This window comes from Oryx dammah, unplaced genomic scaffold, assembly GCF_014754425.2.
Source record: "Oryx dammah isolate SB20612 unplaced genomic scaffold, SCBI_Odam_1.1 HiC_scaffold_10, whole genome shotgun sequence".
Classification (NCBI taxonomy): Eukaryota; Metazoa; Chordata; class Mammalia; order Artiodactyla; family Bovidae; genus Oryx; species Oryx dammah.
The window spans coordinates 70,338,995-70,351,355 of record NW_024070194.1 but is presented as its reverse complement, the minus strand read 5'-3'; the positions used below and the strand labels follow the sequence as shown (position 1 = coordinate 70,351,355).

The 12,361-nt window shown below is 39.7% G+C and overlaps 1 protein-coding gene across 2 annotated transcripts in view; it reads left to right on the top strand.

The window, feature by feature from the left end:
• TAF3 (TATA-box binding protein associated factor 3) overlaps window positions 1–12,361 on the top strand; it is a 119,088-nt gene that overhangs the window by 86,704 nt on the left and 20,023 nt on the right. For both annotated transcript variants that reach the window (XM_040248236.1, XM_040248237.1), the window contains one exon: window positions 7,089–7,171. In XM_040248236.1, the coding sequence (XP_040104170.1) occupies window positions 7,089–7,171 (83 nt within the window). The remainder of the gene's footprint in view (window positions 1–7,088; window positions 7,172–12,361) is intronic.

Genomic DNA, 12,361 nt, shown 5'->3' with positions numbered 1-12,361 from the left:
GCCCTCCTAAGAGGACAGCAAGGCCCACGGGTCCTCGCTCCCTGATGCGGCTCTCTGGTTGGTGAGCCGTTTTGCAAGTATTTAAGGTCATGCCTGTCTTCTACTTTCTGTAACATGTCTTATCCTTCTGTTTTCTGCTTTAATAAGATGAGGACACGTCTCTTGAGTATCTAGCTCATCTGACAGCCTGGTTAGTGGGGAGAAACTAATGCTGAATATTTTCCATTTAAGTAGCTCAGGCTTCCATAGAACACAGTCTAAGAAACCGATGTGTCCATACATCCTGCAGTTTGTAGCGGGAAGGGCCTCGAGCCCTGTGGCACGAGTGTGACCTCTGCCTTGATAGCTTTGCTCTTGTCCCACCATTCTTTGGATTACAGTGGTTGACTGGTTGATCAGACAATTTCTTTTAAACTTTCTTAAAAAGTGTCCAAGTATTCCTGCTGCCATACATGCAGACCCTCAGAGATCCTCTCCCTACCCTCTGGGAGCATCCCTCTTTGAGGCTGGCTACAAAATCGTACCCAGTAATATTCCCCGCATGGTAAAGTATACTGTATTTGACCTACAGCAGCTCCATAATCCATACTTTTGCACTGATTTTCATTTCAGACTTGACTGGGAAAATTAGTTTAGCTGATGAGCTAACCAGGATAATCTCACATTTTCCTGCCTAACTTTATTCTTTCTCTGTTCCCCTTGGCTATTATTCTAAAATAGAAAGAAGTAGAGTGAAAATTCTAAAATTAATAACTGAACATCAGCAGGTTAACAAGACACAGAAATCCAACTCTTCTTTTTGTCTATTTTTGAAATGGACGATAAATCGCTTTATTATTACATTATTTTCCCGTGGTACCTGGAAGATTTTAAAACACTTCCACGTGCCTTAGTTTCTCCCCTGACACCCCTGTGACATGGGTCTGGTGGGTATTGTTATCAATATTTATGGATGAGACATAAACATGTCTCATGTTTATGGATGTTTATGTTTATGGATGAGAAACAGCCTGAGTGACTTGTCCAGGATTGAGGTCACAGCCAGCAAGAACCAGGTCCTTTACACACAAACTTGACTTCCCATGTTGAAATGTTTACAGCAGTTAGCCGCTTGTCCATTAGGTACGTGGTAACTTGGCAGAGGAGCCCTTAGCAAATCAAGAGTACAGTTGCTTTCATCACCATCTCAGGCCTGGAAAGTCCATATTAGGGGTTTCAGTGGCCACTGTGACTTGAGTAAAGTGCATCAGGTTAGCTGATAAAACGACCCCTGCCTTTGGGAAGGACCGGTCCCTCAGACCATCATGGTTGGAGGCTCAGATACAAGCCACACAGATTTCACCTAACGGAGGTAATCCGGTCCTTGTATCAGTTTTGATGGTTATGGAGCAGTTTTTAAAGATAAAAACTTATCAAAATCAGCCCATCAGGGCTTTAAAATTAATAAACGTTGCTGTCTTTGGAGGTAAGCCTGAGTTCCCACCCTGGCCTTTCCAGCCTGTGAGCTTGGGTGCCTGGGCACCTTGGGTGGCAGTCACTCTCCTCACCACGTTCCCTTGGGGCAGCCTGCTGTGCCTCGCTTTACTCTGGTCATCTTACTTCTGCACACACCCAAGACTAAGTGGGGTTGAAGAGTGGTCTCCCCGGCTCGCGCCTCTTGACAAAAGCTCCCCGGTGTCTTTCCTTTCTGTTGTAAGTATACTGTTGACTCATTTCCATCATGTTCTCATCAGCTTTCATGATGAACTAGTGAAATGAGGGGCTTTCAGTAAATAAAATCTAACCTCAGTAAGAAGGGGGGGATATTCCCTTCCTGTTTCTTATAACTGTCTGTTCCACGAAGAAACTAGTAACTTCATGTTAAATGAGTTTGTTTGAGTTTATAGACACTTCCTCAAGCCCATGCCCAAGGCTATGGAGGCACGAACTGAACTCTTACTGAGAGCCCGAATCCTGTTTCATTGTCCCCACTGGATCCCACTTGTTATATACCTGACCACAACCGTAAATCTTCTGACCATCTGTTTAATATTTTAAACAGTTTATCAGTGTTAGCTAGACTAGGTTTCTGAATGGAAATAATGTAAAGACCTTCATTGTTAAGAAAGACAGCAGAGTGGTTACCAGTTGACATAATTGAGCATCTAAAGTTTAACGTTATTAAATTCAGCTTTCCACCAATACTATTTCGGGGTGTTTTTCTGATATATTAGCATAGATAGATATCTGAACCAGTGCTGGCTGAACTTGCTGCCAGTGGCATACATATATAGGTGTGTGTGTGTGTGTTTAATGAAAGAAGTTTAACATTAAAAAAATAGAAAGTAAAAACTTGGCCAGATTATATTGACAAAGCTGCCCATTACCTTTGCAGAAAGTCCCTGTCAGAAGATAAACTTTAAAGCTGGAATGCATGAAAGAGTTCCAAGATAGAATTTAAATTTAAACTGATTCTTTATAGATAAGCTTTTTAAAAATCCACCTCTTTGCTTCAAGTCAGGATTTTAAAAATAAATTTCCCCTTTAAATCTCTTGAGCGATTTTCATTTTTTGCAAGGCCGCACTGCTGGTGTCCTGGAAAAATGGAGAGTTAGAGCTTTATCAGTTGGTGCCCTGAGGTATGTGGCAAAGAAGCTAAATCCTTGAAGATTAGCAAAAAAAATGCAGCACATGGCAATAAGGGGCTTATATGACTACTAGTATTAGTTCAGGTGAAAGAAGTATTGCTTATACATAAAACTGGACAAATCCACTGACAATGTATTTTTAGTTAGCTACAAAGGAGTCTTATATTACTGGACTTTGCTTCTTTAGTGAATTGGGAAGCTTAGTAATCCACTGTAAATGCTCTTCCACGCGCCCCAATTCTCAGCATCACTCTAAAGTACTCTTCTTTTATTTTAACCCTTACAAGCTCCTCTTTCCCCTGGATTTTGGCTTCGTGCCATTAAAAGATGGTGTCAGTCTTACTGTTCAAGAAATCGAAGCCATTGTCATCCAGTGTGTTGATTGCCATGGGATGGGCACATGAGAAGTCACTGCATGATTGTAGGAAACGTCCCTGTGTTTTTATCTGGGCGGCTGGCTCAGATAAAGTCAGTGTGAACAAAAGTCTGGAGAGAAATTTTTATTTAGAAAGTGTGCTTTCCCTATCGACATTGTTAGCATCCTTACTAGTCTTTTTCTATGCTTGCTTGAATTTTATCTTTCAGTTAAATCTGCTTTAAGAATGAAATGAAAGTATTTAACAGTTTTTCAGTAGGGTTGCCATATGTCCTGGCTTGCCTGGGACAATCCAGTTTACACCTGTTACATGGTGTAAATAACAGCTCCTGCTTTCACTGTCAAAGCTCTTTCTAGATGGGGTAGTCACTCTAATTACAGGGAAAACTTTGAGCTGAGGTAACAGGTTGTGAGTCGTTCATTAATTCAGCAATTTTACTAAATATCTCTTGTCCTCAGGGCACATTTATACCATTTTTAATCTCACTCTTAAAATAGTGCTGCATTTTTGTTTCCTTTTGCTTTTACATATTGTATCATTTAACTTTTTAAAATAGTAGGTTGTAAAAAGACCATGCCTTGATTCTTTTTGTCCTGCCAAGTCATTGCAGACAGCCTCAAAAAGCCAGCAAGTTCAGTTGAATGGAGGTGAGGCCAACATTCCTCTCAGTTTCCATATAAGCTAGTTTGTTTTCCGTAGGAGAAAAAACTGTATTTTATAGTCTCTCCTAGCCATCTCACAAGTATGTGTCACTCATCATAAAAGACATTGACAAAGAAACTGAATAGTTCTGTGTAGGATATCAGCATTGCCAGAAAAAAAAGACTCAAACTATGTGGCAAAGAGTCACAAATAGTGTGGTGGGACAGAAGATGAATTTGGGGGCAGAGAACTGAATTTCAGTCATTTGCTTACTAACTTTGTAACTCTGGCCAAACCACTCAATCTTTCTGAGCCGTCAGTTACATGTGAGTAGTAATTCCTTCCACACTTACCTTAGAGAGTTATGGAGATCACGTGGGATTGTGTGTATGGGACACACTTGGTGAAGTGCTGTGCAAGTTAAGTTGGAATTATTGTGAGTGTGGTAATAGGAATGGACCCGAGTAAAGTGAGAAGCATAATGATACTAAAGAAGATTTTTTAAAAGATAGGGCAGACAGCTTTATTTTCTTAATAAAGCTTAAGGTGTTTCAATAATAGTATTGTGGGTTGAAGGAATATGGAATATTACTTCTAAGACTAGCATCACTTCTGAGTGTATGTGTGAGACCCTAAAATATTTTAGAATTGAAGAAATTTAGGAACTTTATATAATTTTTCATTCTCTGAATTAAAAAAAGATGTTTTGCCATTTTTGTGACCTTAAAGCAGAAAAGGAAAAGGAAACAGAAAGAAAGGGAAAGTGGTTGCTTCACGTGTGATCATTCTGTCTGTAAAATGGAAACCATGACACCTACCCCACCTGTTTGTTAGAGAACCTGAATGAGAATATCTGAAAAAGAACCAGATGTAATGCCTGGCAAGCATTAAGTGTTTTAAAACTGTTTGTTTGCTTGGGACATACTTATTTTCCCAGGGGTAACAGAATGGTGAGAAAAATATAGAAACTTTAGTAGTTTACAAAAGAGGCTAGACCATTGGTTCTTAGGTTTGTGTCAGATATAGACCTCTGTGTTCAAAGAATCAGAGAAAGTGAATTCAGAGGTTTTCTGTGGGTCTCTCTCTGCCCCCACCCCGGTGACCCTTGGTCCCCGAAGCCTCGAGGAAACTACTGGATTAAGAATCGGGCAAAAGTGAGACCATTTAGCGGAGCAGGTTTTTGTAGGGAAACTGATAAGATTTAGATGTGGTGAAATCTTTATAGAGTATTTAGTTGAAAATGTCCAGCAGACAGCATTATATTCTGGTTTTACTTCCAGTCAGTGCTGGTATAGAGAGGGTGATTTTGAACAGATGACTTATTGAAAACTTCTACGACTGAATCCATGAATGTAGGTGAAGTCTGTGTTGGGTGACAAGAGGAGAGGACCCAGTGAGCAAAGAAGAGGACTTTGTTAGGGTCAGGGAAGGAGCATGATGAAGATCTCAGTGGAGGAATAGACAGGAACATCAGGGAAGAGTGAGTGTCTAGAAAGAGTGGCTTTCATTGGGCCAGAAAGTAGAGTGATGTTGGGTGAGGAGTAAATTTATGGAGATGATGAAGTAAAGACTAGAACGTGTGAGAGGTCATCAGCGGGAGGGTAAAGGGGAGGTAAGTTTTTTAAATGAGAGTTGAGTGCATTAGAAAGCTGGAGGAAAATGATGGAACTGAGAAGGTGGAGATGCCACAAATGAGGAAGTTTCTTTCATAGACTGGAGGAGACAGACTCTAGTGTAATTGTGGGTGCAGACATTTGTAGGGAATGGAAGGAGCTGTGCCCAGTGGTTTCAGCATTTTTTCCTGTGGGGTTTGATGAGCAGAAGGGGAAGGAAATCATGGGATGGGTCTTAAATGCTGTAAATGTTTGAAATCATTGCTTCCAATCGATTCTTAAAATATATCTTAGGCACTTACATGTCAGACCCTACAACAGGCACTGGGAAATAGCAATGCACAGAGCAGGCACGGTCTCCACTCTTACCTAGTTTAGCAGAGAGTCCAAATAGGCAGACAGTCTTAAAGGCACAGATGAAATTGGAGTTTTGATGGCAGAAGCTGGAGCAGTTTAAAATTTTTTCTTGGGAATTAATGCTCTGGGGAATGATTTCAGATTGGTCCTGGACAAATGGTGAAATGACTGAGAGGCAAGCAGTTGAGGATGCTTGCAGGATAAGTGGTTCATTCAACAGAGGTTGGTTGAGTACCTCCTGTGTGTCATGCACTGCTCAAGAGAATGAACAAAGTCACAGATCTTGATGGAACCATGGATTTACAGAAAACAAACAAAACTCAAGAAAGGGACAGGTTAAAACATACGAAAAATGGTAGATTTGACGAATGTGCAACATATTGTTTCTGTCAGTACTGTTGGGTTGACCCAGAAGTTCCTTTGGGTTTTTCCTTAATATCGTAGGGAAAAAAACCATGATGGACTTTTTGGCCAATGGCAATATATTGAGCACTGTGTTATAAACTCCTTCCCCTTTAGAACCACTGCACAATTTCTTTTCTTAATTTCTCTTGAGCTTGAAATACATAAATCGGAGGTTTGGACCAGTTGTCACAGTGACTAGCAGCGTCCTCCTGCCGAGCCAGGGATGTTGACGCCTGGCAGTGCCTGAGACATCTGCTCAACAACAAACTACTCCATCGAGAATGCCAGTGAAAACCCTGTTGAAAAACTGTGGTGTAGGTGATAATTTGAACTGCAGAGCTTTTTCTCATTTTGTTCATTTAAAATACTGATTTTACTATAGAGGATCTTCAAGTCAGAAATTGTGAGAAGCACTTTCATTACCATAGTTAATTTGTATGTTCCCTTTCTGATTATTAGTTCAACCATTTGAGCTGGTATCTTCAACTTACTCAGCAGTCACTGCCTTCACTATGAATCCTTCCTAAATAAATATGTTTTGTCTCTTATAGTATTTTAGATCACTTTTCTACTAGCAGCTAAAAAATGAAGCAGTTCAGTGCTGTAATTACACTGGGTGTGTCAGTTTTCTTATAGGCATGATAAACATAAGATGAGTTTAATATTTTTCAAGACCCATAAATTTTATCTTATAATGAAGCTCTTTCTGCAGTTTTTTCATATTATATATTAAGTCTGGCAGTCACATAAATTTTCCACTGAATGACCGAGGCAACAATTCTTGTTTAAAAATTCTGACAATAAAATCTGAGAAATTAATCAAAACTAAGCAAATACAGAAATAGCTCTCACATTTAAAGTGTTTAAAATTGGGGGAATTTCTCATGATCCTGAGTCTTTGAGAAATGAGAACTAAAGAGCCCCAGGTTAGCTTTACCTCTAGCACCTCAGCCATGTTTGAAACTCAAAAGCCTATCAAGTTTGTGGGGATGAGGAAGTAGGAGAAAAGGGAGGTGGTACTTCTGTTGAGAAATGTGTAGTTGACTCTAATGTACTGTCTTCAACAGATCAAAGTGGAGCCTGTGGTCCCAGCCCCAAGCCCCGTTATCCCCAGACTGACTCTCAGAGTTGGAGCTGGCCAAGACAAGATGTAAGTACTGACGTTTCGGTGTAGAGGGCAAGAGATTGAACTTAACTTTCATTCCTCTTCCCTAATGGACTAGAACTCTACGGATCTTTCCAATGTGAACATGTACAATCAGGCTTTATTTTGAGAAGTTTTCATTCTCAAATATTTATTGCTTTCTTTCTCAGAGTAAATGCTTACTGCTTTATTTAACATATAGGAGCCTTTCTGCCCAACCCCCTCGCCCCAGTTCTTCTCTTCTTTTAAAGACTAATGCAGGACATTGTTTCTGCTTAGTTTGTGAGGCCCCGATTATCTGAAAAATAAGAAACTATTGAATGGACTGACTGTCCACATTACATCCAGGTGGATGTAGTATTAAACCTTCTCAAACGTGTGTTCTCTGTCACCAGGACGAAGAATGAAGATTATCTTCCTGCTCAGATGGCACATGGTTTTATTCTGTGTGTGCATATAAAACAAGGATAATGCCAAAAGCTTGGTCAAGCACTATATCAGTGACAACTGAAGTCTGAATTATCCACCTTTTTTTTTTTTAAAGAGAGAACTGGAAATGTAGACCTGGTGTTTACTGTTTTTTTCTTAATTTCATGGAATCATCACATCGGCCTATCCTTCTTCAAAGTAAATTGGTTGGCTGTGTTTCTTTTATTCGTTTTTGTGATATGAATTAAGGCTTACAATGCTCTTATGTGATCCTCCTAAGGTGATGAACATTGATCTTTTTTTTTGCAAATCACGTTGAAAATCATTCATCTAAAAATCATACTATGCATCATTTCAGTGAATTTTACAAGCTCAGAGTACAAATTTACAACCGTATTTTTTACCAGAAAGGCTAAAGATGGATTAGTTTACATCACAAGCAATCAAATGTTATATAGAAGATAGGTTTACAAGGCATTTAACTTTCATTCAGTTTTTAACCATAAAGATCAAAGTGGGAGCCATGAGCTTATGTATTTAGTAGGCAGAGTAGACAGCAGCAAGTTTGCTTTGCATTCTCATCATCCGTTCCATCTTAGAGTTTGTGTGTAGCGTGTATTTTATGCAGCCACTACTTCTGTTAATTCCAAATGTAATACTGAGAAAAAGTCCAGCGTCATTCCGATGAAAGATGGTGTGGGGGCAAACATGGCCTTCTAGGAGAGTGTGTATTCTTCTGAAGATTGAAAGAAGAAAATCTGGTCAGTGCTTTTCTTGGCCTAAATTATCTACATAATTTCCACATTGCTTGTTCTGGCTGTGCCAGCAGAGACCCAGACAGTAGGCTGTAGTATTACTGACAAGCTTAGAAAATGGAACAAAAGTACCATAGACTGAACTCTTTTTAAACCAAATACAGTGCTGGTGCCCTTCTATCTTCCCTACAAAAATTTTAATCATGTCCTTAGCCCTCAGCCATTAGAGAGCAGAGGGCTAGTTAGCACAGTGACCCAACCAAAGCACCTGTACCTGCCATCTCCTTAGAAATCCTGTCCTTGGGTTCATTTCTCTGAAGGAAAGATACTCTTACCTATCTCTGGACTAATACTTTTCTCCTACCCATTCATATTTTATTCCCAGTTTTGTCCTAAATCACCATTACTTCACCTTTCCTTACACATACAAGTTTGGCTTGCTTATTCCTTCAGAGGAATAAGGTTTTTAGAAAGGCATTGATAGTAGTATTCATCACATCTGCCTTTAAGCATCTTTCAGTTATTTGGTTGACTGATTCCTTTTCCTCTCAATAAATCACTCATATACCTAAGATATTGGAAGTTGTGAGAAATAGATCCTATGAACAGAATGTCCAGTATTAGGGAAATTATAGTACCCAGTCTAGACAAATTGTCCTTGAAAGTATAACATGTAACGTGAACTTTCTGATATTTAAGGAAATAAGTCCCATATCATATGAATAATCAATCATTTGACCAAAGTCAGACCCAAGTAAATATATACTTATAATGAACAAAGAAATAAATTAAGTGAAATATATTACATTTTAAACTTGAAAGAAAAAGAGGCCCAAGTCACATGTTGTTGTTCAGTTGCTAAGTCCTCTCTGACTCTCTGCGACCCCATGGACTGCAACACACCAGACTCCTCTCTTCTCCACTGTCTCCTGGAGTTTGCTCAAGTTCTTGTCCATTGAGTCGATACAATCCAGCCATCTCATCCTTTGCTTACCCCTTCTCCTTTTGCCTTCAATTTTTCTCAGCATCAGGGTCTTCCAGAGGGTTGATTCTACCCATCAGATGGCCAAAGTATTGGAGCTCAGCTTCGGCATCAGTCCTCCCAGTGAATATTCAGGGTTGATCTCCTTGCAGTCCAAGGGACTCTCAACTCTTCTCCAGCACTGCAATTCGAAAGCATCAGTTCTTCAGCACTCAGCCTTCTTTGTGGTCCAGCTCTCACATCCATACATGACTACAGGAAAAACCGTGCCTTTGACTCTATGGACCTTTGTCAGCAAAGTGAGGTTTCTGCTTCTAAATATGCTGTCTAGGTTTGTCACATCTTTCCTTTCAAGGAGCAAGTGTCTTTTAATTTTATGGCTGCAGTGACCATCCGCGGTGATTTCGGAGCCCAAGAAAAGAAAATCTGTCACTGCTTCTATTTTTTCCCCTTCTATTTGCCCTGCAGTGATGGGATCGGATGCCATGATCTTAGTTTTTTGAATGTTGAGTTTCAAGCCATCTTTTCACTTTCCTCTTTCACCCTCATTAAGAGGCTCTTTAGTTCCTCTTCGCTTTCTGCCATTAGAGTGGTATTATTGCATATCTGAGGTTATTGATATTTCTGCCGGTAGTCTCAATTCCAGCTTGTGATTCATCCAGCCCAGTATTTCGTATGATGTACTCTGCATAGAAGTTAAATAAGCAGGGTGACAATATACAGCCTTGATGTACTCCTTTCCCAATTTTGAACTAGTCCATTGTTCCATGTAAGGTTCTAACTATTGTTTCCTGACCTACATACAAGTTTCTCATGAGACTGGTAAGGTTTTCTGGTATTTTCTTTTCTTTAAGAATTTCTACGGTTTTTTTGTGATCCACACAAAGACTTTAGCAGAGTCAGTGAAGTATAGTCAGTTAAGAGTAGATGTTTTCCTGGAATCCCCTTGCTTTCTCCATGATCCAAAGAATGTTAACAATTTGCTCTCTGGTTCCTCTGCCTTTCCTTTTTTTTTTTTTTCATTTTTGGCATTTAGTTCAGAAGACATTCAAAGAATCAAGTGTCCCTACTATAACAAATCACTTTTCATTTCTGTTTGCTTATTTATGTGAACAAGATTTCTCAGTGTTTCCATTCATCAGTATTAGAAATAGAAATTGATATTGAAAACACAACATTGTACATCAGCTATACCCTAATACAAAAATTTGGGGGGGTGGATTTTATCTTTTTTAAATTAATTTATTTATTTTACTTGGAGGCTAATTACTTTACAATATTGTAGTGGTTTTTGCCATACATTGACATGAGTCAGCCATGGGTGTACATGTGTCCACCATCCTGAACCCACCTCCCATCCCATCCCTCAGGGTCATCCCAGTGCACCGGCCCTGAGCACCCTGTCTCATGCATCGAACCTGGACTGATGATCTGTTTCACATATGATAATAGACACGTTTCAATCCTGTTCTCTCAAATCATCCCACCGTTGCCTTCTCCCACAGAGTCCAAAAGTCTGTTCTTTATCTCTATGTCTCTTTTGCTGTCTGGCATATAGCGTCATCATTACCATCTTTCTAAATTCCATATATATGCGTTAATATATTGTATTGGCGTTCTTCTTTCTGATTTGCTTCACTCTGTATAATAGGCTCCAGTTTCATCCACCTCATTAGAACTGATTCAAATGCATTCTTTTTAATAGCTGAGTTAATATTCCATTGTGTATATGTACCACAGCTTTCTTATCCATTTGTCTGCCGATGGACATCTAGGTTGCTTCCGTGTCCTGCTGCTGCTGCTGCTAAGTCACTTCAGTCATGTCCGACTCTGTGTGACCCCATAGACGGCAGCCCACCAGGCTCTGCCATCCTTGGGATTCTCTAGGCAAGAACACTGGATTAGCTATTGTAAATAGTGCTTCGATGAACACTGGGGTACGTGTGTCTCTTTCATTTCCGGTTTCCTCCGTGTGTATGCCCAGCAGTGGGATTGCTGGGTCGTATGGCAGTTCTATTTCCAGTTTTTTAAGGAATCTCCACACTGTTCTCCATAGTAGCTGTACTAGTTTGCATTCCCATCAACAGTGTAAGAGGGTTCCTTTTTCTCCGCACCCTCTCCAGCATTTATTGTTTGTAGACTTTTTGATAGCAGCCATTCTGACCAGCGTGAGATGGTACCTCATTATGGTTTTGATTTGCATTTCTCTGATAATGAGTGATATTGAGCATCTTTTCATGTGTTTGATAGCCATCTGTATGTTTCTTTGGAGAAATGTCTGTTTAGTTCTTTGGCCCATTTTTTGAATGAGTTGTTTGTTTTTCTGGTATTGAGCTGCTTGAGCTGCTTATATATATATATATTTTTTTTTTTTTTGCATATATATTTTTGAGATTAATTCTTTGTCAGTTGCTTTGCTTGCTTCTTCTGCCTTTTCTAAACCCAGCTTGTACATCTGGAGGGTCTCAGTTCACATACTGCTGAAGCATAGGCATAGCTTGAAGGATTTTGAGCATTACCTTATGAAATGTGAAATTAGCATGTGAAATGAGTGCAGTCGTATGGTAGTTTGTACATTCTTTGGCATTGCCCTTCTTTGGGATTGGAATGAAAACTGACCTTTTCCAGGCTTGTGAGCACTGCTGAGTTTTCCAAATTTGCTCACATATTGAGGGCAACACCTTAACAACTTCAGCTTTTAGGATGTGAAATAGCTCATCTGGAATTCCATCACCTCCATTAACTTTGTTTGTAGTAATGCTTCCTAAGGCCCACTTGACTTCACACTCCAGGATGTCTGGCTCTAGGTGAGTGACCATACAATCTTAGTTATCCTGGTCATTAAGATATATTTTTTGTATAGTTCTTCTGTATATTCTTGCCACCTCTTCTTAATCTCTTCTGCTTCTTGAAGAGATCTCTAATCTTTTCCATTTTATTGATTTCCTCTATTTCTATGCAGTGTCCATTGAAGAAGGCCTCTTACCTCTCCTTGCTGTTCTCTGGAACTGTGTATCCAGTGGTTAGCTC